Here is a 26595-nt window from a genome sequence, read left to right on the forward strand (position 1 = left end):
TCTGCTTTTCCCCCACATTTGCTTATGAGTTACAGAACTTTGAAAAATGGGCAGTTTCTCTTCTACTCTCTAATTGCTCCATTTTGTTTTAATTCAAGATTCTGAAGCAAGCTGGTGTAAGACAATCCATCCTATTTTATGTGCTTGTTCTCAGGACGAAGCTCTTCCAATGCAAAAGTCTTCCTCGCATTAGCTGAGGTCTCTGTCATTGCAGAAGACTTTCATCATCCTGTGAATAGGAGGAGGGGGTAGAGGGAATACTGTTGTCAGCTCCATAGACATGGATGCATTGAATGATGACAGCAGAGAACCAGGCTCTTAAGTGGCCCATACGTAGTACAAAGACACTGTGGCTGTTATTACAACCCACCAACCTGTAGTCCTGGCAGGAAAATTGTTCTGCTTCTAAACTGTTTATGATTGCTTTTTAAAAATTCATTATAAATTGCAGTGACCTCTACTAAATTTAATTATGTGGATTTGGGTGAAATGTGCCTATCACATGCTTGGTGTTTTGGAACGGTCTTTAGACACCCCATAAAAATTTGGACAGCATTTACATTCCCAGTGCCCACAGTGCTATGTGCAACACAGGAAGAAATACCAGTTACAATACCTTATCTTCTAGACTGGCACTTGCCATTTCCTTTTCAACACTGAGATCAACTTCAGATGATTCTTCAGTTTCTTTTATTTCTGCATCTAACAAATAAAGCCCCAATAAAATGCAAGAGAAAGGTTTCAAAGCATATTCAGACTAGAGAAACAAAGGGCACACTCTTTTACAGTTACTCACAGGATGCTGCAAATAGAGATTTACATAATGTGAAGTCACATAATGGATTCTAGGCTCCGGAGAAACAAATTTGTAAGCCACAATGAAACAGACAGGACAATGAGGTTTTCCTACCTTAAAAATTAGTGTTTCACTTAGGAAAGCTCAGAGGTGTAAGTATAGCCATATCACTAAAAATGCTCTGCAGCAATGGATTACACAGGACTTTATTTGCGTATTTGTTGTAATAAATCCATGCTACCTTTTACAGCTGAAATCACTGGAGTGTCAGTCCTGGTTTTCAGGCCTTCTGACAAAAATTGGCTAACTTTGGAAATGGCGTATACTGCAATATAGATTTGCTGTGGAGCTGGACAAGAAAGCATATGGAGATACACAAATCTGACTCTATGTTGCTGAACGCAGACATGTGCTACAGAAAAGGTGCAGTGGATGCAAACCATCCATTTACTTCAGTTAAGTTATATGACAATTTACACTATCTGAGCATTTGCCCAAAGACAATGTTTATTACACTATTTTCTATTAATTCTGCCACAGACTGAAAAAGCTTTCCAACAAACCAAAATAATCCAGTATCAATTATTTTAGTATTCTGAATATGTAAAAGCACCAAATTTACTCACCATGAGGAACAGATTCCAAGACTTCATTGGCACTAAATCTGTGCTTCAGACTTGATTCCTCAGTACTTTCCTCTGGCGGCCTGTCTGTCCCACTCACTTGTGATGTCATTACAGCAACATGGAGACTTTCAACTACAGAGGAGAACATGCAGAATTAGAGATGCCCCTTAAATAGTTCCTTAATTCATAAAACAACGACACAGATTCATAGAATAATCTAGATTGGAAGGGACTTTCAGAGGTCATCTAGTCTAATGCCCTATGCCAAGCTGGTTCAACTAAATTGGGTTGCCCAGTGCCTGGCACAGACAAGTTTTTAACATCTCCAAAGATGGAGACATCACAGCCTCTCTGGGCAACCTGCTCCAGTTTTTGACCACCCTCACAGCATGTAATTTTTCCTTTCATTTAATTGGAATTGCCTGTGTTCCAACTTGCACCTGTTACCTCTTATCCTATCACCATGTGCCTCCACAAAAATCTGGCTTCTCTGTATCCTCCTATCTGGCAGCTGAGGACAGCAATGAGATCCCACCAAGCTGCCTTCTCTCAAGGCTGAACAGCCCAACTATCTCAGCCTTTCCTCGGATGTCACATGCTCCAGCCCCCTGGCCATCTTGGTGTCCTTCACTGGATTTGGTCCAGTTTGTCCATGTCTCTCTTGTCCAGGGGAGCCCAGCACTGGTCACAGCACTCCAGACAGAACTCGGCAGGAGTCAGTAAAGGAAAGACGACCTCCCCCAACCTTCTGGCAACTCTTCTAATGTCTCCCTAACCCTTGGGAGACAGGTGGCCGCCTTTGCCACAGGGGCACATAGCTGCCTCATGGTCAACCTGCTGTCAAGTAGGACTCCAAGATCTACTTCTGCAAAGCTATTTTCTATCTAGCCAGTGTCCAGCCTGTACTAACACACACACTTACTCCATCCCAGATGCAGGACTTTGCTCTTGTCTTTATCAAACTTCTAGGGGTTTCTCTTAGCCCATTTTCCCAATCTGCAGAGGTTTCACCAGTACGCTGACCACCCTGCCTCATTTGGTGACAGCCAAATTGAATGTACTCCATCCCTTAGTTAACTTCATTAGTAAATATTGTGAACAGTATTGGTGTCAGGATCCATCCTTAAGGGAAGCTGCCAGCTGGACATTGTATCAGTGATCACAATCCTTTCAGCCCAGCAGTTCAGCCCATTTTCCATCCAGTTATGTAGTCTAGATCTCACCAGTTCAGCTGTAAGGATACTATAGCCAATGCAGACAGTGTTGAAGGCCTTGCAGATGTCAAGGTAAACAACATGCACTGCTCTCCTCTCATCATAAAACCCATCAGGCTGGTCAGACACAATTTGCCCTTGATGAATCAATGCTGGCTGTTCCCAGTCACCTTCTTGCCCTTCATGTTCTTGGAAATGGCTTCCAAGAGGATCTGCTCTATCACTGTCTCAGAGACAGCAGTGAGGCTGACTGTTTTGTAGCTCCCTATATATTCCTTCTTGAGGAGGGGTATGATGCTTGCCGCCTTCAAGTCATCATGAATTTTTCCTGATGACCGTGACCTTTCAAAGAAAGCAGCCTGACAGTGACATTGGCCGGCTCCCTGAGCAGCCTTGGGTTTATCCTGTCTCATCTCATGGATTTGTGTACATTCAATTTGCTTAAGCACTCCCTAATTCTATTTTTCTCTACTGTGAGCAATGCTTTATTCCTGTAGAGACGGCTATTAGCAATAGACTATTTCTGTTCTGGAAAATGATCCCCACAAATTGCCTACAGTGTAAGCAATTGTAAATTCCTTACAGTGTGCTGAAGAGTCCTGAAATTCAAGACACCAACATTAGCACGAGGGAAAGTGAAAATCAGAAGAGGGTAGAATGAGGTGTGGAAGTACAGGCTGCCATTTTAGCTAAAATGACATTTACTATTGCTTCACTGACATTCCCTACCCAAGTTCTATCAGTTTCATCAATAAAATGCAGACTTCATAATGATGATGGAAACCAACTTTCGCCGCTTTATCAGTTGAAATGTGATTATTAGCCCACAGCTCTGTGTCTAGGTGATGCTAAAATCTTGTAGTCCTTCTTGAATAGCATACAGCCCATGCTGGACATGGCTCAGTCTACCAGGATTCTCTTCAGCTGAATTTAGCAGGAGTTTAGCCGAACTTCCAACCAGACTAGGTAACCACAAACACCATTCCCTTCTTTCCTTTGGAGGACAGTGTTGTAGGTAGCACAAGGTTATCATCTCTCTGTTAGATAGTATGCAGAGAAACCACAGCTCCTACAGCAATTCTGGCAGGTGTTTCTTGGCAAATCTGCCAAGACCATCTGCAGTTTGGCCTGTATATGAACCTACATGACTCTGATCAGTCATCAAATCAACCAAGTTAGGTGAAGGTTGGGGACTAAATGTAATACCATACTGCATCCTGTGATCTGCTTCACAGGGCTGTACTGCAAGGATGACAGCTAAGGAAACAATCCTCAGTCGCAACCTAACACCTTGTCCCTACCTGCCTGCATATGATGTTATGCAATAAACATACCCCTTACCTTACAGTATGGCAGGTATCATCCCGTGCATCTGACAACTATAAACTTCAGAGACTTCTCTTCAATGCCCTTTACCAAGTTTTAACACTGACAGTTCTTGACACTTGCCAGAATCACAGTACAAGGCAATACCGCTATACTTTGTTCCCTTGAATTATCTGCCCACATGAAGAGCCACCTGTCTGCTCTACCCATGCAAACTCACCTTCTCTGAGCGCTGCTGCCAACAATGAAGCAGCCTGTGGAGTTTCTCCAGAATCAGGTTTTATAAGGAGATGAGGTTCTACATGAACATCCTCAAACCCACTCATATCTCCCAGTTCTGCATAGATATGCAACTTCTCTTCCAAGTAACTACAGATCTGCTGGTCCTGGTTACTCAGTGATTCTGTCAACCAAAATTGAAGACTCTATTAATAATCATCCTGCAGGCAAAGCATGTCCCCCAGTCACCCTTCTAGTCCTTACGTCACATAGACATTGCTGATTCGAGTCAGGCCTTTTTTAAGTGGCCAGGAACCAAACTAAACCCACAGTCTGTCCTAATGAAAGCTTGCACAGACCCCAGCAGAGGGCCAGGCCACTGTCCTACCCTGATGAGGTGGCCTTAGCTGCGCTGGGCCCTCAGCTACCTCCTGTTGCACCCACAATGATCAATGCTGGAAAAGCACTTTGTTCAGGCAGCCAAGATGTGCTGATGCAGTGTCTTAACATCAAAGAACAGCTGCTCTCAGTAGAGGCTGTCCTTCCCTGTAGCTCCCTACAGGAAGGACACTCCTGGAATTTCTCTCCTTGCAGCAATACAACGATGTGGAATTTAGGCGTAGGGGAACCAAGGAAGCTGAATTTATCCCTATTGGCTACATTTTCAGATAAAAATAATAGCAGCAAAGGTTGAAATGCCATAAAAAAGCACAACGTCACACAACTACTTAAGATTTGACATATTTTCACAAACGTGGAACTACCTGGCCCTGAGAGTAATCTGGGCAATTCAGTGTTTATTCTGAAAGCATCCACTTTTCTTTTTCTTTTTCACTCACGGTAATGCATGAAAAATATAAAGTGTTTGGATGAAAAATGGTTCTCTTTCAATAAACTCACATTATACCATCAGATCACCAGAGCCTTCTCTTCTGTGACTCTACTCATTATGCACTCTGAACCCACCAGCCACTATGGGCACATGATTCATTCATCCTGAACAGTAAGGATGCAGGAGCTCTCAGAGTAGCAGGAAATGTACCACACCTTGACATTTCTGAATTCTGGATGCTCTGGCTTCAGCAATACGTCTGTCCTCATCAGATTCACTCATTTTTCCTTCTTCTTCTTCCTCGGGACAACTTCATGGTTGAAGGAAGATGAAAAACAAAGGTGGATAAAAAGCAAAATCTGCACATCATATATTAATCTTCAGTAACAGTTTTGTGTTCATAACAAACAGAACACAGCATCAGCACCAACTTTTGCTACAATCCAAAAGCAAGCCATTTGTTTCTTTATAAAGCAGTAACTGGACATAAACCAGAGTGAAGGATTCCTTTTAATTCTGGTAAGGCTGCATTATGCAGCAAATGGGTGGCTCGCCCTCACACAGGTTTGCTGTGCTAAGCGTAAGCTTAGGTCCCATAAGGAACAATGCATTCCTTGCCATTCTAAAGGAGCCAACACCAAGATAGCAGGCATGATTGGGGATTTCCCCAAAATGGTTGCACGGACACCTGCAGGACTCTGGAAAGCATCCAGTGCCAAAGGCAAAGGTGAGGGAAGCTTACAATGGCTGGTAAGGACATCTAATGAGGAGTAGAAAGGGTCTGCTAATTTAGTGGGAAATCAGAAGTAACATGGGAAGTTTGGCAGAAGCAATAGTGAGGTTTTGGGATCTGTGAATCCTGAGTTCAGCAGAAAACTCAACCTCACGGGATGGATCCAGTGCAACGCAGAACAGAGAGCATGCTGCCATGAAAATATCCAGCTGCCTCCTGTCTGCCTTCGACTGGCAGGATGAAAACCGAAAGCCTTTTCCTTTACCTTTCCACTGCATCTTGAATATGCCTCATCCAGTTGTTACGTTCCTCTCTGGAGTTGGTATGAATCTCATACATCTCAGGCCCTGCAGATGAAGCGCTAATCAGAAACATCCCCCTTTCTTCATTGGCTACTTCTCTTACTATGAGCCTCTGAAGGGAGATAACGGAAGGCTTCTGGTCCTGGAGGAAAGAGTCACAGCACATGCAAATGATAAATGACAAATGACTCTCTTATAGAACATTACACTTTCAGAAAAGCATGACTTTTTGATTAATTAGACTAATTCTAGTCCTGGTATAGTCAAACTACGTATGTTCTCACCATGTGCAAGAAGCTGAGAATTCTGAGTTGTCAGGCATCCTTTTAAATTATTCTTTAATTTTAAAGAATATTATGGTTTTTATGAACAAGTAAGCACTGGGTATGTGCTAAAAAGCAAATCCCAGAGGCTCAATGATACTGAGGCACAGTGTTCATATAATGTTTACATTTATATAGTGTGGGTACTTTTCTCCATGAACTTTCATACATTTTATGTGTTTTTACTATTACGCTTGCAGTTAAAATTATTCTTCTGTTTTGTTTTATGGAACCAGGAGTTAAAATTATTTGAGAGAGCCTGCTCTGCTTCCCACCTTCATAATCAGATGAGGCATGACACTAAAAATATCATTCTGTTATTTTCATCTTTCTTCCTAAAAAGATGATTTAATTTTGAAAATAAATTTAATTTTCCATATACTGGCATATTAATGTTCTGAATACACTACCAGGATTTTAGGGGGAAAAAAGCATTATGCAAAGGACCTAATTTTCAAGAAATATACAAATAAATGTGCAATGTGTATATTCAAACATCTGATAATATACTTACAACAGCTGCAAAGATGTATTTTTGGTCTTTTTCTTGTAAGAACAGTAGTACATCAGTTAGAAGGAGAGCTAAGATGTCTTAAAATTAGAAAAGGAAAAGAACGTTTTGTAATTAAAGTTATTATGATTACAATTAATTTCTTCTTTTATCCTTAAATTGGAAAAAAGCCCTGATCTGTAAATATCCCATGGAATTCTACAGTAACCTAAACAGGAAATATTTGGATTAGCCTATGGTCTGCGTGAAGCAACTGCATGCCATCACTTTGTATATCCCAAGAAAGACGACACTTCCTGCTGTCTGCCCTCCTGCAGCACTGTGCTGGAGCACTGGGCCAGGGAAAGAGGAAATCCTCACTCCAATGTCAGTGGAGTCACAGGCAACTCACAAGCAACCTGACAAAGACTACCCCACATAAATTTTGTTTTGCTTATGCTGTAACATATACTCACTGCACAGTATTATACTGGTAAAAGTAGTTCTGGAATAACGATGAACAGATAGATTTATGAAGTTGCACAGCAAATGTTAGTAAACTCCAAAAAATCCCAATCCCTACATGTGATTAACACCACAAATCAAATTCTGGGCTTGCATTTAAAATTTGAGCTCAAGCCAAATATGACTTCAGGTCTTGTTTTCCACTGCAGATGTCCCAGTACCACTGAAGAACAGCACATGATTTTTCAGTGGCACATTATTTTCAGTGGCCAGTACTATGAACAACATAAATGTACAAGTCAAGATTCTGTTTTATGGGATAAAAACTGCAAATCAATCAAGTAAAAGGAGGGGACTGGAAGAAGAAATGCAGCTGATGGCTTTGTACACAAACTTGTCTTCTTACCCAGATACACAGTGTATTATCCACAAACCCTGGCAGCTTCTGGAACTACTCTTCTAGCAATTAGTGGCATATTGTCAATACCATTATCTCAGAGAATCATGTTTGCAATACAGCATAATAAAGTATTTTCATTCTTAAATAAAAAAAATCTTCATATCTTATTTGCAAATAAAGGGTTAAAGGACCTTACAGCTTGGACGGAATACCTTTGAAACGACCAGTTGCTGTCTTCCAGTACACTAAACCTTCATGAAGAAGTATCCTCTCCTTCCTCGTCAGGTCTTGCTTCCTAAAAACATGCCCATTTTTCAGCTTTGTATATGTTTTGTTTTCAGTTCTACTGAGAATTTCCAGCAGCTTTTGCTTCTTCTCATATTCATTCACTTTCAAATCTACTGCTGCAATCACATCCTTAATTAGACCAAGGGCTTTGCACAGGTCTTTTTGTTCTTCTGTTCCTTCTGTATGAAATAAAAAACCCCACAATATGATAGTAGTCAGCATATTCAAGAAACGATATCATTCCTTACTTTCTGGGAACAATCAACATGACTCAAAGTTGATAAATATGTCATTTTCAGTTGAACCTGGCAACCAATTTACCAGAAATATTAGAGGCATCTACCTTTGTTCTACTTGCCTATTAAAAGATGACACATAGTTCAGATTTATTCATTAGTCTAAACAACACACTGAATGATTTCTGACATAATTGTGAGCTGTTAGCATTCAAAAAAAATTACTGGCCAAGTAAATCATACAGTATATTACTCTTTTGGCTAAGTAAAAAAAAACTCTTGAAACTGGATTGCAGGCACAAAGAGTTTGAATTTGGATAGGCAACCGCCTACAATGCTCATTTATTGCCCATTTGGGGGGACAATATCTCTATGTTATTAGTATTTCTAAAATGCTCTATGGAATTCCAGAGGTCATTCAAGCTTTGTTTGAAAAACTGGAGAGTAATTTACAAAATGTTTCAAGGGACTCACAAGGGACTCCACCAGAACTGATTTCAAAGAAGGTGCAGGTGCATGCCTGAATTAGTTCACATCCTCTAGTCAAGATCTTTTCCTAAAACAAGTATGCTCTTCTGGACTTCTGTGGTTTACCCAGCTAGAATACTGGAAATCTTCACAGCCCAGCCTTGACAAAGACAACATACACCAGACACCCTGTTTAGGTGACATCTGCCTGAAGAGCAGACATTTACATTGCCCTGGTTCTCCACTGAGCAGTGAATTTCATCTTTTCTTATACTGTAGCAGTGCATACTCCTGAAGTTAGAAACACACTAGGATTCCAGACATGATGCAACACTTTAGCTTTTATTCACCTTTTGAGTATTGCAATATCCTTTCGACCAGAACAGGGTATTTGGTGATTCGCTGGGTGACGAGCAAAATGCACTCAGGGATTCCTCGCCGTCGCGCCAACAGGTTACTATTTCTCAGCTGCACAGATACAAATATATACTTTAAGTAGTAAATGCATATTAAGCCACCAATTGACTAATAAGAAATATGATCTAGATCCGTTACAATAAGCTAAAATAAAATGCTGGTTATCTGAACCATCCCTAAGGAACAGGTGTTGCTCTGAAGGATGAGGTGTACTATAACAGGAACATGTGTGTAATACACACTGGATGCCAAAGCTTTCTAAAATTTGAAAGAAAAATGTAATTCACCAGCTCACTGGTTAAGGAGGAAAAAACCTTGACATTTTTATTAGCTATTAAAAGTGAGTTACTGAATATAATTTCAATCCTAAATCTAAATAAAGGCTAAATATCTTTTCCTGAGCATTTTGTCAATAGTGACCATGTTTTCACATAAACTTACTTTAATAAAATTCTGAAACTTCTTGTTTTGTTGCAACTCTTTGAAGAGATTAACAGCTTCTTTTTGATGGCTGCAAAACTCTCCGTATATTTTCTTCATTTTAGTTGCATTTTCCTCTGAAAACTGAAGAAATTAATAAGTGAATTGTGCTCAACATTGCACCTAACAGGAGTGTGTATTCCTTTAGTGTATTCTGTACAAATACAGAGCTTGTATGCTACTTGTTTCTCAAGTCCTCTGAATTTCACTAATAGGGCCTGTCACTACAGAATGAAAACAGGCTAGCTGTTTTTAGGGGGCAGGAAGAGCAACGCAGGGCGGAGAGAGCACAAGCAACCTCCACTACAGTCTTGCCAATAACAGCTAGAACAATTATTATAACAGTGTTTCCTGCACCTCTTTGCAAACACAGTCCCTTTGAGGCATTTGTCCGATTTCCACTCTGCCTCTAGACAAGACAACGGTTCAGGTTCTTTATTTCAGTGGAGTGAAAACTGACTGACCAAAGTTTGCAAGGAGCTGAAGTGTGACCAGCAAGCTGTTAGTTAGCTGTTCTACGGCTGCTGTAAACATGCTGTGACCACCCCTTGTCTAGTGAGCAGCAAGTTGAATGTGCCATGCCAGATCACCACAAGAAATGAACAGGTAGTCTCTTTTCCATCATCAGTCAATTCTTCACACATCTGCTCGGCTGTTAAAAAAGTGAATCTTGCAGTCCATAGTATGATGGCAGCAGCCTTCTACTGTGAACAGGACCAAGTCCATCACTTTCCTCATCACTTTTACTATATAGATAGAAGTTCATCCCAAGTTCATCACAGTTACCTGTTACTAGAGATTTTCTCTCATTGCTTTTTCACCCTGCAATGATCTGGAGGGAACAGTGCTTGAATTTTATGAGGCAACCATAGCCCTCTTCCTGCCCACAAAAGTTTTAAAGTCAATAAATTTTTTGATTTGGGAACCTTGAGTACAGAAAGGATTAACAGAGCTGATGCCTCTACCTGCTGCACAAGGATGTCTCCAATTCTGCTGATTACAAAATTACGTTCACTCCCCACATCACATGATTCCTGACGTCTCTCCTTCATTCTGCAGAAGAATTGCCTGTGCATCTCTAGTAGCTCATCTAAGCATGGGAATATTCTGTCCACTGTGCTGTGGTCCAGCTGCAGTTCTTCCTTCATCCCTTTCCTGAATATTTCAGACATAATGAACAGGGTATGGATGTGATGCACTTCTGTTTGCATCAGCTCTGCAGTATAAAAGAAAACAGACTTTAGCAACATTCAAATACATAGTCATAATTTTTTCTGTGTGAGCTTCAAACCTAATAGGTTTTGTCAGTAGGAAGATTTAATCTATGTGGCTCTGTCATAGTTCTTTCAGCTGTACCCCACTGAAAAAATTGTGTTTGCAACCACTTCAGCTGGGGACTGAATGAGGTCCCCTCCAACCTCAGCCACTCTGTGAACAGTGTAGACATGTTTCTGGTAGTCACTACTATTTCCTTAGCTCTAGGTCACATTGTAATCTGTGAAAGAAATGTTCTTTGAACCTTTTTATTATTCTGAATTGAAGCATTCATTCTTCTGGACATAAAATGTGTAGGTCCCTTCTCTATTTTCTATACCAAATTGTTTTTAAACCTACACAAAGCTTTGAAATACTGACCGAAAATGACATCCTGCCTCTTGATGACATCCTTTTCTTGCTTGCTACAGAACACTGGATCCACAGCAAGACTCCAGGACTCTGCCTCAAACTCTTGTGCATCTGTGCGGAGATCAGGCCACTGAGGAAAATCCACATCATCTATGACAAAACATGTACCTCATTAACACCAGGCATACGCACAGTAAGAGAAGTCCCTTTGCACATGCAGATCTATACATATAGTAAGGGGAACACATCACAGGGATGAACCACTGGTAGTGCATTTACAACACAGAAGCTTGCCAGATGTCAGTACCATGACCAACACGTTGAAATGCAATCGTGAGAGCAGGGGAGGAGAATAAAAAAGACCGTGATTCTCTTCTCAGATTAAACCCTTTTTATACTTCTTTGCTTGAAGAAACTTTTTAAAATTTAAAAATAAAATCTAACATTTTCAAAAGTAGATGTCCAGTGAGGTATCTTCACCATTCTTTGTGAGTGAATGCCCCTCAGCTTTGAAATTCAGTCTCACACCTAGCTACAGAAAAAGCCTATTTCTATTCACTTCACAAGAATATGTAGCCATTTTAGGAGGGCAGTTCACCAGTGGAAGGTAAGATTTCAGGGCTACTGAGGAAACACAAAAAAAACCCAGGTTTATATTTTGCAGTGTAGACTGTCAATGGAAATATTTATGCTGCTCTGGTTCTTGCAAGGATGCCAAATACATTTACCCTTGTTATTTTAAAACAGTAACAGCATACAAAATATTCCAAAAGTTATCAAAATGTTTTACAAGGAAGAAATTAAAAGTTGTATTTTAAGGCTAATGTGTCTGATTGTACCATTCGCATGAGGGACACAAATGTAATTATCAAAAATAGGTGCTTTTATTCTGGCAAATGAAGTGGTTTCCTGTATCAACTAAGCAGTTTTTCTATTTTCCACTTTTCCAGTACAAGTTATAAAATGCAACAAGTTATAAAAAACAACTATAAAATGCAAAGTTATAATAGCGCAATACTTCTCACCTTCCATCATAAAAGGATCCATTGAAGAAAAGGTCCCTAATGCTTGTAACATCTCTTCAGACTGTGACTTGGACCTCCAGGTGCTAGCCTCAGAGTCTTGTTCAGAAAATGGTGTAGATCTTCTACAGCAGAAAAGAAAAATCCCACGTTTATTTAATGGTTTCAATCTTGTTAGAAAAGCTGAATCATGTATTTAGTATAGTTCCCCAGCAGCTGCCCTCTACCTTTCCAAACTAGCACCGGGGACACTTCTGGACAAGTGGGGCTGTTGCAAGGCCTCCCTCCTTCCAGCAGACAGTCCAGCCGGCACAGAGGAAGAAGGATGCACTGAGGAAAGCACCATCTGTGAAATGTCTCCAGGCAGGGAATCTGGGAGGCAAAGCACAACACACCATTTTGACAAACAATGTAGATTATGTCATCAACAGCACACTTAAACTGAGATAGGCTATCTGGTGTTCATATTGACCTATACTGGGTATCAAGAACGTCTGCTTGCTATGGTACAAGACCATGATGCTCTCCCACAGAATATGAAGATAAGCCTGTAGGCAAAGTGGAATAGTTCCAGCACGGATATTACCAAGAAGAAAACAGTCTCAAATCATACATGCTCTAACATTGCAACTCGAACATAGGAGACCCAAATATCTGTGCAGATGGTAAATGACATGCTCAAATGCACAAGACAGAACTGATTACTTTTGATTTTCATTCTCATTGGAAACAAAACATAGAAACTCACTCCTTTTAGTAGAAGACAGTTAATTCAACAGTAATTTCTTGAAAATATCCTACTCTTTAGAGTAGGTAGAGTACTCCTACCATTACAGAGACACACACTTCCTTACACATGTTAAAATGAAAAAATAAAAATACAGAAATTTATTGGGAAAGTTCATGTTGTCAGTTCCATTTTAAACAAGGTTTAACTTGGAAGTGCTAGGTTTACACCTCCTAACTTACTTGTTACACCAGCTTGGAGTTTGTTTCTGTTCTGGTACCTCTCCTGGGATTTCTAAAAGAAGAAGAATTTTATGAAATTGCAATGAAATCATAGGAAATAACACACTGAGTAGTCAAGTCAGTAACTCACTTCCATACATCATCACACAAAAGGGCTTCAAGAAAGTGGTCCTAAATTATGGTCCTAATTTCTACCAATAACTATATAAATCCAAATTTATTAGTTATTGGTAGATAACAATATTCAAAGTAGAATTGTATTATTCGTACTACAATACAAAACTGAATCTGTTTATTCTAAACTGAGTCACTGAGTTACAGCATTCTACCTTCTCCATATGAATATTGCCTATGAAGGCTGCAAGAAAAGGAGTTCACATTCAGGGCTTTACATTCAAATAAGCTCAAAGCATTTGTGGCAGGGCACTACCTGAGGAAGCCTGAGTATCAAAGGCAGAATCAATCCCCCTTCTGAAGTGGACTTTTGTAAAACTTGCAGTAAAAGCCTGCTGTGCTTAGGCATGTATTTCACTTCAGGTGTGTCAGTGAATATTTTCTGCACCTTACTTGTGTTGAGATGAGTTGGGGGTGGTGGGGGCTCTTGTCTCCTCTTGACAAATAAATCGTAAGTCCCAGTAACTAAAACAGCCAAGTTCAGCTGTCCTAATGCTCTAAAGTTGCCCAGAAATTTGTGCAAGGTTATGACATGACAGCTATAACCCATCTGATTTATGTCCGGTTTAAAGTTTGTTTACACTGAAGAGTCTGTATGGAAACACATCATCCTTACAAGCCACCCTGATGCAAAACCTAGCTACACCAGAAAGACACACTCCACTAATTTGAAAAATTACCTGTATCATTGTGGCATGCTTCTCTGCAAGTGCTGTTTTATTTCATGAGGGCAGAAGCCTTAGACATTTTTGAAAATTATGTCTTTGTCATGGCAACCTCACCATGCATGTATACCTACTTAAAGAAGGCAGTATCCATCAGCTCTAGCGCTGATTTTGTCCTGTCTGCAGTGGCAGCTGAACACTGGGAGCACCTGCTGAGGCAGGCTGTGGAGTCTCCTCCTCCAGATATTTTCCAGAATGGGTCAGATCAAATTGTTAGCTAGAAGTGAGCCTGCCTGAGGGTGAGGAGATAGACTAGGTCACCTCCCAAAGCCCCTTCCATATCTACTTTCCATTATTCCAAACATACAGAATTCTACACAAGGGGTTGTCTGTGGTTTTGAGAAGCCTTTCTTTTTAATCCCTTTTCCACTGCTCCAGGAACACCATTTCACAATTTGAGCTTGCAACTCTTCAACAAGAGAAGTATCTCTTTAAATTAATTTTTGACCCTTTTCTAAAAGTTATTGGTCATGCACATTGCTTGCTCCATTGCTCACAATAGATATCTGACACCCTTGCATCCCTCTGCATACAGATAGTGAGTCTGGGCAGGCTCTGTGTACTTGGTTTTTTTCATTCAGGATGTTTCCAGGCCCCTTGGAAAGCAGATATGCTCTAGTAAGAACAGTGCAGTATAGGAGGTTACCTTGGTGCACACAGGAGCACACTCCTTGCAGCTCTTATGCACAATCACACTGCAATCTGAAAGAGAAGGTATATTTCAAAGCCTGGCACCAAACAGGGTCCCCAGTCTGCAGAAGATACTACCTTTTTCCTTCCTCCAGGTCTACTTACTAAAGTAGCCTTGAGGATGCTCTGGTGTTACAACCCCTAGCTATTAAGAAGCTTTTGCCTAATGTGCTGGGGCTAGGAGATGGCCATGGTCCCTTCTGAAGTTGTCACCTGCTGTCCTTCCTCTCTTTCCCCTGCCAACCTCAGCTTGTTACGTAAAGGAGGTACATCCAAACCTAGGCAACGTTTCTTTTTGAAACAATACACTGAACCAGGATCTCAAAGCAGGATTTGGAGCACTATAAACTCACACATGAAAGCCAGCAACTACTTACAAGAGCACTGCAGTGACTCCTTTCCCAGGAGGGCCTTTTCACAGGCAATACATGGGATAACTCCTGAGAACGTTCCATTTGTAAAATTGTGCCTGTTCAGTTTCTCTTTATCTTTGGTATCTTTATTTTTTGTCTTCATCCCCAACAGCAAAGGCAAGAAAAAAGAAAAAAAAAATAAAGAAGAAAAAAAAAGGGGGGGACAGTAGAACAGAAGATAAAGCAATTCAATCTTAAAAACACTAAAACATTCCCTTTTAAGAGCAAATTATTGTAAAACATTTATTCCCCGTCCTGAAAGCCTTGTAACAGTACACTATATTCCCACATCCAGCATTGCTGAGGTCCTAAAATGATGCAGGCATTGCTTTCACTGGCAGCTAAGCCAGCAAGCATTATCAAGGAAGACTGGCAGAAATACATTTATAAAGCTACAAAAAGGGAAGGGACAGAAAATTAAATGTTAGAAGCATTACTGAATCGCTGCACACACAAATATCAGTGCTTACATCTCCCTGAGGCATACATATAAACTCATGCCTCTGCAGTTAAAAGCTGCAGTTATATAAATTTAGACAACTTGTCTCAGAAGGCATTAGAAATAACCTGTTTTTAGTAAGTGTAAATTCTGTCTGTTTTTACAGTACTTCTGTTGGTGTGATTATACATTTCTCTGAGCAGCCCTGGTAGTTATTCTTTAGGAGACCACACAGACACAGGCTAACATATGGCTGCTGGACCAGACATACATGTTCACAGCCCGTTTTGCCACTTTTGAAGATACTGCCTCAGCCAACCATCTTCACATCCATGTACGTTAAATATCCTGGGGCACAGGAAGGTATGCAAAGCCTGAGGAACTGCTGAAAGGCCAGCTGGGAAGATCCTGTAGGCCAAATCCACCTCTCAAACTGCTGAGAGACGCCATCAATCTAAATTTCAGATGTCTCAAAATTAAACCACAAATTATCTGATTTACCTTCCATAGTATGTGTTTGGCTGCACAGGCCCTGAATCTGCAACTCTTTAACCCTAAGCAGTGCTTACTCGTGCAAGAAGTCCCATTAACTTCAAATAAGGCAAATTCAATTGATTACCTGCCAGGCTAGAAGTTACAGATTCAATTATTTATTGAGAGCAACTGCAAGAACAGGCCCATACCTCTTGATCTTATTGAACAAAGACAATTATTTCTAAAAGGCAATTCATACATTTAAGCTTTGGCTAAACTGTCAAATGAGATTATTAATAACATCAAAAAAATGGCAAGGGAAACACCTGATACTGTTCAGCTAAGGCTATTCTTTAGACAAAAAGCTGGCTTTTAATATGACACCCATTTCAGAATATCCTGCATATGTTTTAAAATAAAAAAATAAAGCTGTCTGTTTCTTCTTATTACTTATGTAGTTTTCTAATAAACAACTTATCTTTACATAAAAATTTAGGTTCTCATCTACAATTCATTTAATTACAGTGACATAATTATATATAATAATATAGGCATAAATTCCAAATTACCTTGCACTTATTCCGTGTGCTGGTCATTCTGTTCATCAGAAAGCTGAAAGTTCGACTCACTTTACATTTTTCAGACTCATTTTTTGAGGGTACAATATATTTATTCCATTCCTCCTCCTGAATCCTAAAACAGCACCAGTGGAAAAAAACTCATTATGGTGGGAACAGTCCCTTAAAACAGCAGAATCTAGACAGTGCTTGTTACACCTAACATTTACAATGACATGTTTTACATCGTGGGTTTAGCTGATGTTCCTAAAAAGACTGCGATCCTTCTTTATAAAAAGCAGTAACACTAGCCTGAGAAGTGCTCTGAATGTGCTATGTGTTACAAGTTTGCCTAGACCACGGTCGGTATCAAAGGTCCCCTTGCTTTTATCACTGTATTTCGGATATTTCTACAGCAGGTGGGCGCTCCCATGGTGGACAGGAGTACATCCCTACCGTGCACGTCCCACAGTGATGCACGCCAAATCCCCGCTGAAGGAGGTGCATGGTGAGGATTGCACAGAGCGTGCCAGGCTGCGCTCAGCACGGGGTTGAAGCATGGGTTTACAGATCCCCTGGGCAGGGAGTGCTCCCCTAAATCGCTGCCAAACACCCCGCTGCGAGGGGTGCTGAGGCCTCTTCCCTGCTCTGCTCCCTAGATGGCATTCTTGCACAGACCTGCTCTGGGCGCCTCAAAACACGGGTGCAACACGTACCCATACCTTTTCCCTCGGGACTGCTCGGGTAGACTGTACACTCGCTCTGCAAGACATAAAGAGTTACTGGGCACTCAGATTGCAAGGTCGTCAGGTTTATTTGAAACACACACGACCTCCACCAGGCAATAAGCTTGTCATTAAGCGCTTGCAATGTCATTTGAAAATTGGGAAAGCAAAAACATATATACATTAGAAGTGGCTTTTCCTAGGGTAAGAGCACTGCCTACTAAGCTCTATTCAGTTGACAGAATCTTCCAGAACTGAGATGGATATCAGTGAATGCCAGTCTCTGCAAACAATGTTTTTAAGAATAGCAAAAAATATTTGTTTTTTCTTAACAACTCTGACTTGAATGATTCACGCTTCATTTTGCTTTCGCATAGGTTGTTGTAAAATATCTTAATGACATTCTTCAAACATTTGCAACTACCTGTCTTATGCAGCTTTATCTATGGTATTAAAATTTTTAAAACCCTCTACATGAAGAGGAATACTACTAGTCCATGTACTGCACAGGATGTGTAATGTGTTACAAGTTTACATCCTAGAACAGTGAAGAGTACTCAAGGTGGTATTTTTCAACATACTGTCTAAAAAGCAAAACAAAAGATAAACAATTCAGTTGGGTTGCTTGGTAGAAGAAAACCCCAAACCACAATAGAGATACACTCTACTATTTCCAAATTAGAAGCTACTCTGTTTTGTAGCCATTTTTTACAAAGCTACCACAGGTGGTTCAGAAAGATACTTGAACACCTGCCTAAGTCAAAGCATCAGACTATGCCTTCTTTAAAGTCAGATACAAACTTCAGTACACTTTGCTGAATCAGCATGTATTCAGAAAAACTTCAGGTTAATGAGAGCTAGAATATCTACCAAAGAAGCAGTGCGTCCAAAAGGACATTTAATTTAGTTGCCAAGCACAACCTGTGCTAAAGGATGCTTTCAGAAGAAACAAAGGTCATGTACCCATGGGAGATGAAGAGAGCCTCATACAAAACAGTGCCGTGGGGTTCGTACTGAGGTACTTACTACAAGGATGGAGCAGAGACATTGACTTAGACAATGAAAGGGCCTGAAAGAGGGATCGACCACTGTTTATGAGCACCCCATCTACAGAGCAGGGATAAATCCTTCACTGTTAACAGTCTGTATTACCCTCTCCAATAAAAGCAGGCAGCTGTTTTAAACCTGAGCATACTGAAAAGCTTCTATGGACGGTGATTTCCCACTTCTTTCTTGTACTTTCCGTGAGAAAGATGATCCTGTTGCCATCCTGCATTCATCTGCTTTGGCTTACATTTCCTTGCAACATACAAGGTTAGCTGCACCTCCCTCCTGCATAGCTACACTCTAAGCAAGATGTTCAAAGCACTGGCAGCTGGGCAGAGGGGAAGGGGCAGGTTTTCAGTGCACAGACACCTGCACAGACTGGGTCACAATCCAACTACTGCCCACAGAAATCAGGATGAACTATGTGACCTAGCTTCTTTGACCAAGCTCTTGGGCTAGTCCCATACCCAGATGCAACTGCTCAAAGCGAGCACAGCTGTGCCTGCCTCACACAGCAATCACCACTGCCAGCTGCCAAACACTCTGTTCAACGCTCCCATCCCTGCAAAATGCTGGTAAGGAAGAGGCGAGGCAGGAGGTGCTGGTGGCAGGGAAATGCCAGCAGCAACCTCAGCAGACCACTATTCTCCCTCCCAGCAGCACACAGCATCTGCAGTGCAGGATGCAGAACAGCCTGTTTCCAGAGCGTGGACAGGGAAGGGTTTCCACCTTCCCCACAAGACAAGTAAAGGTCCAGCACTGACTGTTCCAGGAGGAAGAGGAGAGAAAATGCTGGACTGTCCCTGCTGGACATGGGCCCGAGCCCAGATCAAGTCAGAGCAGGTAACGGTGTCTGGATGAAGCATAATGGGCTGTGACACCAACAGTCTCTTAGCTGCGAGGTCAAATGAATTCTGACTTTAAGCACACACCACAGGGCTTTGCTGATCTGCCATCCTCTACCACTGTGACATACTTCCCTCTGTCTCTTCTGCCATGTTTTGCCGAAGACTTCTCACCTAATCTGTTGAATACAAATGGTTACAAATACATTAGGTGATGTGGAAAAATACAACACAGTCACCTGCTGAAGGCTGCAATACATACTCCTCCTTACAAGGGAACATGAAATCTTAAAAGTGAATTTGAGCAACCACAAACAAGTTATTTGCTGTACTGCTTCACACAGTTTCTTAAGTAAAACAGATGTCTGCAATCACTCTATGTCTGCCCATCAGCTTTCTCCATCTCACCTTCCCAACAGCTTTTGAATTTTTTAACTGATTTCAAAGTTAACAATAACATTTCCACATTTTTGTGTTTTCACATTCAGTGTCATAGAATCACAGGAGGGTTTGTGTTGGAAGAGACCTTCAAAGACCATGTAGTGCAACCCCGCTGCCACGGGCAGGGACACCTTTCACTAGATCAGGTTGCTCAGAGCCCCATCCAGCCTGACGTCGAACACTTACAACTATGAGGCATCCCCAGCTTCTCTGGGTGTCCATCCCATCTGGTTCACTGCAACTCACATGTCCTGCCTCTTGCTCAGGACTAGATGAAAGCTAAAGGTACACTGCAGGCAGAGACAAGCTGGAAGTACAGCAGTGGATGGGGTTATAGGGACAGAGGTCAAGCCTCTTGAAATGCAAATGTTTTTTAAGTTACATGATCTATATGAAAAGCACAGTACATGTATTTAACACTTCACATGGTTTTCAAATATAACCTGTACCCTCATTGTGAAAAGTGTGGGTTGTCTTCTAAATATGAAACGATGTGTCTAGAAATAAAGCATGTTAGAAACTATTTGTAAAAAATTACAAGCTTCTTGCAGAGACATCTCCGATCACTTGTGCTGGAGAAGGTGGGGTTTGCTCCCCAGCCTCTGAAGATGACACAGCTCATCCACGTTTCAGAGATTCCCTGGGAAGCTGGGGCCACTTGCCCCTTTGACGCCTCTTGTGTGTCATCCTGAGCTTTCTCACCATCTCTGTCGGGCACCCAGCAGGAGGCTGGAGTAAGGATCTTTCAAAAAGGAGATTGCTGTCCTTGCCTGCATTACTTTTTCTGACTAACACTCTCCCAGTTTGCGTGCCCTCCTGAGGATCAGTGGCTGTATCAGGGGAGGGCATGACAGGCCAGCAGATGGGAGAAGAGAAAGGGACGATGGCAGGGGTAGTCAAAGGCAACCCAATCTTGCTTTCATGCATGCGGATGAGGTCTGTGTACACGATAGGCCTGAGTAAAGCTGTCAGCACTGGGTCTGAAGCAGACACGCATGGGACAAGGCTCTGCAGGTGCAAAGCCAGAGCACTGACCTTCACTGGAATCCCCAACTGCGAAGTCCCGAGGAATGTGAGGTCTTCCTAATAAACCTTTGGGCGAGGAGCAGGAATAGGAGCGTGACCGAATGCCAGACAGTGTGCATTCCTAAGGAAATTGCAGCAAATTAAAATTTATGTCATATTAGCAACAGAAACAAACCAGTGACAGAAATCCTGAAAGGCAGGCAGCTGACCACAAGCATATGTCTTTTTGTCTTCATTAAAGCTTTAAGTTGAAGTACCATTTTCGACAACTTCATTTGAATTCTTAGGAAGTCTGTCATACTTCCACCATGAGAATTTCTTGTATATTAAAGGGAAAAACTTGTGGGTGCAAGTTAGACTAAGAGAAAGCTTAAATTCTTCTCCATTTTGGTGGCAAGTGCCATCCAAACAGTGTTGTTAGCCATTATATCTGATGACCAAGCCATTTTCTTTTACCAAAGGAGTCATAAATCTTAGTACTTTAATACTTTAAGAACATTTTATGGAGACTAATGCCCTACCTTGGTAATTATTGATGTCAGAGTTTCCAGAGAAAGGAGTTAGCCTCTTTCTCTCTTCTCTCTGTGTTTATTTTTGTTGTACATGGAAAGACTTTCTGATCCCCAAATATGTCAATGATAAGGCTTGAAAGGAAACCCCCTGATTTTTTGATACATCATTTACATTTCAGTAGAGCCTACTCCTAAACTACCTTACTGTTTTTAAAAGTATCCCTAAGAGAATTCAATGTTTGTGCTGGACTTTTTCTCCCTTCATGTAATCATTTGCTGTAATAAAGCTCTACAGTGGCAAGAAGTCTGCCTAATGAAAACATAAGAATCCCTACAAACAAAAAATAACTATGTATGTGTCTGAAGATCTCAGATATGGCACCATGGTCTAATGAAAATAAATGTAGCCACAGTACTTCAGAAAACCATAATCAAGAGGAGAGGTTTGTACTGGCCAATGCATAAAACCCAACTTAAATTTCCTTGAGTCTAGCTATTGTTTTAAAATAGGCAGTAGCCTGGTTTTATACTTTACAAAGCTGTTACCCTTTCATATAACAACAGCTGGTTAAACATTTCCTCACTGAACATATTTTGGTTAGAAAATGCTGATTCACTGAACCTGAGATACTTCCTTTGAAACGCTTCTGATAAATGATACTTTTTTTCAAAGCTGACGCAAATCTCTGACAGACCTTTCCCATGGTTACTGCTAAGCCCAGCCACAACCACTGAGCTCCAGCTCTACAACCCTGTGCCTGCTGCTCTCTGGAGGAACTAGTGTTGCCAACAGGGAACTCATTTTTCACCTTCAGATTCAGGTGCTTCTCACATGTTTTCAGTGTTTTACTTGAAAGGAAAACAATGCAAACCAAGATAGTATCAAATACCTCGGGCTGCAGACTTGTAGGTAAGTCTAATCCATCTCTGCTACAAGGCATGGCCTCTGAAGAGCTGAGGGGAGGGTAGTGAACGTGGGATCTGTCCGAAACACCTCCACTTCCACCATCTACTTCAAGGTCATCGAGACTTGAACTGAAGCAGACAATGAAGTCTTTAGCTTGCACAGATTCTAGTAATAATCCATCTCAACCGTAATGCAACAAGCAAAGATACTGCTGTATACGCTGGTCAATGACAACCCTAACCACCATAATTATGTTAGGTAAGTCACGCTCTGAGTCCCTCTCAGGTTTGCAGTCACCTGGTCAAGGTACTCAGTCACTTGTGCAGGACTCATCTGACACAACGTTGTGGATCTGCAGTACAGACGTCTGCATCACCTGCAGTCATGTAGGCTCCCACCACAGCCAGCCACCTCTGAAGGATGATTTTCAGACCTATGTTCAGCACCTCCCTTAAAATTTTTTTGTTCCCCACATGTGCCTGTCTATATAGATGATACAGAGAACTGAGACAACTAGCTCAAATTTCAGTATTAAGTTATGTGGGTATATATGGATATTTTGTGCGAGTATTTGAAAGATATGATGTGGATATTCACAGGTATTTTTTTTCTATATCTGTGACTTGATGGAGGATGGAAGAGAAAACTAAGAGAGATGGAGGGTATCAGAGAGTTTATGAGATTCATTTGGAAAGATATAAACTTAAAAACATGCAGGACTATAAACACACCAAAAAATCTCTGGCTAAATCAATACTTCAAACACACAGAGCCTACTTGATTGGCAAGGGCTCCTGAGCAAGGGTGCAGTAAAGTTTCTAAGCAGTACCAGGGTTTCCCAGGATGGGTCCCATTAACTGCAACAGCAAGTTCAGAGTCTCTTCATCAGAGTGACTGGAAGGAATGGTTGACTGCTTGCAATAACATTCCAGCCTTACAACATAAAACTTTAAATTATGTGTGGTATTTCTAAGTAGCCAGAGTTCCTACTCACAATAAAAGCACACCAATTCCTTCACGTACCACAACAATTCACTTTGTCAGGGGGCAAATTTATCAAAACTGTCCAAAATTACTTCCTTAATACAATCTTGGAGACATCTTTCACAACGTTTCCTAGTAATAGTTATCTCAGAAACAAGTTATTTAACTGCCATTATCAGTTACTGTCACATTTTAGAACTGGAAAAGCAATACATGTCTTTGTCAACAGACTAACTTACCCAGGAAATTTTTCTGACATAAAAAGCTCATTTAAAGATCTGTTAAGAAACTTTTCTTAACATCATCTTCAATACTTCAGGGAAGGTGCTGCTGGAATTACATACTGGTAGTCTTATTTTATTTATAATATTTGGATCACTTACAGTAGACACATTAAGGTCAATCACATCTCTCTGAAAATTCATATAAGCTTTTAAAGCTCAAATACAGGTACCTGAGCTAGGTCTTAAAACAGGTGGGGATATCTAAAAATGTATAGGAGAAAAATGTTTATGACAGAGAAGATTATTTATAGTACATATATACATATTCCCATAGTTAGCAAAAGTAAGAGTTTGTGGAAAGAACAACTCAGTCTGACACTTGTTGTCATATCTGTGTTAAGACTCCTCCTAGTGGGACTTTATAGTTGCATAAAAACCTCAAATTAAGGTACAGAAAATGCTATTGCCCACTTCAGTCTACAACAGACAGACACTACTGCTTCCTTCCTGTTTTGATATAGATCTGATGTCCTTCCTCCAAATAATCCAAACATTCTTGAAAGGTGGGAGACAGATTCAAACTTCTTCCTGTACAAGAGGGAACTGATTTCATGTCTCTTCTATCCAGAGAAGAAATAAAGCCTTTTTATCAGGGAAATTTAATAGGTGTTAAAAATAAAAGTTATGATTTCATCTGCAAAGCTCTCCACATTCCTGAAGCCAACCTGTTCCCAGTATAACCTAAAGCCAGCTGGAAGAGGGTCCTCAGATAACTGGCTCTGCTGGAAGCAAACCAGCACCAGCAAAAGAGCAAATACCAGTTTGCACCTACCAGAAGCTCACACTGTACTCTGCACTGTGTCTTTTGAGGTAAAAAACAATATGCAGCCAGGAATAAGTTGGTCCTTCTACAAGGCAGTGCAAAGACTGGAAATATTCCCAGAGTTCAACACATTTTGGACTATTTTCTTAATGGGAAATTTAACTGAGGAAAACTCGGGTGAAATTCTGGTTTCTGACAAAAATGCCAAAATGGAAACTCTTACACTGAAAAGCTGATTCTTTTTCTTTAAAGAATACATACAAGAAAAAAGGTGTAAACATATAAATTTACATTAAAAATTTATTTACTTAGACAACACCTTTTATTTGTTAAAAATGTCTTTATAAATGTTTTATGAAAACAGATCATTAGGACAATTTAAATATTAGTGACTGAAAACAGTGATTGTACCTCAGTAAAAATATTTATTACTACAGATTCTGCTTCATATTTTGAAATAAAAGTTTATCATAAATAATCCTCAATCTGGCCATATTATCAAGTCAATTCATACCTTCTTTTTCTCATGTCAGCATAAAGTTGGCCCCGATCCTTAATAAATCCATGGGTCTTGAAGGGAAGGTATGAATCTGCTCCATACAGAGCAGAAGGTGAAACAGTATGTCTTAAACTTGCATTTTCTCCATTTTTCACTGGCCTTTGATTTCCTTCATTTGGAACATATATATATTGGTCATTCTCCTCAAGGGAGGGAGAAGAAGAGCTCTTAGTTATTGGGACTGAGCTGGTGGGATTCAGACATCTTTCACTGCTGACACCATCCCCATGAACACAATCAGTCTTTACATCTCCAGCCTGCAGAAAAAAAAAAAAAGAATGCTGGTAAGACGTAGTGTCAGGGAACAAGGATCAAATTAGTTTGCCATTTTGTTCATGGTTATATGTTTTGCCTTTTTTCTCCCCCCTATTACTTTTTACATGAATTGAAGGCAAGTTATACAGCTAAGAGATTCTAGACCTTGCATCATTTTTTTCCATAATTGCAGTAGGAATGAATTGGTATTTGCAAGTCTACTGGATGTCTGTCTCACATTTATACCTTTTGTTAAATGTATCAATTCATATATTTATAGCTTTGATTAAAAAATATCCTTGAATCAAGCAAAAACTACACGTAATACATTAGTGTGGGAGACATATGGAGGAGAATTCAAACATTGTGCAATCTGGAAAAATCAGCCTACACATCATGTACTTTTTATTTTCCAGTACCAATTTCCTAAGTTTTGAGATAAATATACGTGACTTGGAACAGAGGTTCTCCAGGAGACACAGGGAAAGAAATCTTGATTTTTTAGCCATTATGCTATTATGGGCATGATTCACCCCTCCTCTTGCACAAAGAAGGGACGGAGTTTGGGAATTATGTTTTCTCAGGTACAGGTATCAGGATTTAGGCCCTCCTAACAAATAATTCTTTGTGCAACTGCTTTGAACTCTCTCCATCAACTCTGCAGAAAATACTAAAACACAGTTTATTGTCAGTCTTTTGATTAGATGCTGTGCTGTCTATTTAGATGGTGAATTATACTGAAAAGTCACATGGCCAGTGAAAACACCCAGCCTCCAAAAAGCACCTGTATAAAAGCAAGCATCTCCAAAGCCCTGGTCTTTAATACTGCTGACCTCCTCTTGTTCAGCCCCACTCGGGATGTGTTTTCATCCCCATTGTAATGATGTTTCTTTTACTAAAAGACAAAAAGAACTGTGGGCATTTTTACGGCAGCCCACATTTGCTTTCAAAGCAATGCATGCAAGTCTGGAATTACTTCTGTTGTGTTGTGTAGATAAGATGCACAAAGGTAAAATGCTTTTCCCAGGTCTCACACAGCTGCTCCTTCCTTCAAAGTTATTCCTGCCTAGGCAGCGTTTTCCCTCAGCACCAGAAAGGCCGCCTCTGGTAGCCATTCCAGCTCCTGCTGTGTGATGCTTAAGGGAGAATACGGCCCCAATCAGCAATTTAACAAAAGTTGAATGTGGCTATGTATTGAGTAAAGGTTAATAATCCAAACTGAAGGACCCTCCAGTAATACACTCAGGTAATATCTGCATTTGTAATGGAGCTGCACTTCTGCAGCTCTGTCCTTTCAACCTGGGTATTGTTAAAATCAATGGTTCACCGACTACATATATCATCTCCTGCCAGTTGTTCACTCCTGTGTCATTATTTCATGCATCTCTCAGTAACCTTAGGTGCATTTTGAACACGCTGGCCTCTGATTGAAAAGCTGTCACAATGAACTGGACTGCAGTGAATGCAGTGGGAGAAGTGTTTCAGGAAATGGGAAAAAAAAAACCACACAAAAGAGGGGGAAAAAAATCACACTTGCAAAATC

The 26595-nt window shown here is 40.7% G+C and overlaps 1 protein-coding gene across 8 annotated transcripts in view; it reads right to left on the reverse strand.

Annotated features, from left to right (window-relative positions):
- The window catches only part of ARHGEF28 (Rho guanine nucleotide exchange factor 28), a 196749-nt gene that overhangs the window by 96666 nt on the left and 73488 nt on the right, over nt 1-26595 (reverse strand). For all 8 annotated transcript variants that reach the window (XM_080372217.1, XM_080372219.1, XM_080372223.1 and 5 more), the window contains 21 exons: nt 24753-25054; nt 22191-22335; nt 20798-20909; nt 17421-17466; nt 16717-16840; nt 15199-15331; nt 14778-14833; nt 13233-13284; nt 12491-12635; nt 12267-12388; nt 11251-11391; nt 10581-10831; nt 9577-9699; nt 9069-9186; nt 7939-8193; nt 6886-6962; nt 6012-6190; nt 5229-5323; nt 4183-4365; nt 1423-1554; nt 617-702 (listed from right to left, as the gene is read on the reverse strand). In XM_080372217.1, coding sequence (XP_080228343.1) covers nt 617-702; nt 1423-1554; nt 4183-4365; nt 5229-5323; nt 6012-6190; nt 6886-6962; nt 7939-8193; nt 9069-9186; nt 9577-9699; nt 10581-10831; nt 11251-11391; nt 12267-12388; nt 12491-12635; nt 13233-13284; nt 14778-14833; nt 15199-15331; nt 16717-16840; nt 17421-17466; nt 20798-20909; nt 22191-22335; nt 24753-25054 — 2877 coding nt within the window. The remainder of the gene's footprint in view (nt 1-616; nt 703-1422; nt 1555-4182; nt 4366-5228; nt 5324-6011; nt 6191-6885; nt 6963-7938; nt 8194-9068; nt 9187-9576; nt 9700-10580; nt 10832-11250; nt 11392-12266; nt 12389-12490; nt 12636-13232; nt 13285-14777; nt 14834-15198; nt 15332-16716; nt 16841-17420; nt 17467-20797; nt 20910-22190; nt 22336-24752; nt 25055-26595) is intronic.

This window comes from Falco punctatus (assembly GCF_963210335.1).
Source record: "Falco punctatus genome assembly, chromosome: Z".
Classification (NCBI taxonomy): Eukaryota; Metazoa; Chordata; class Aves; order Falconiformes; family Falconidae; genus Falco; species Falco punctatus.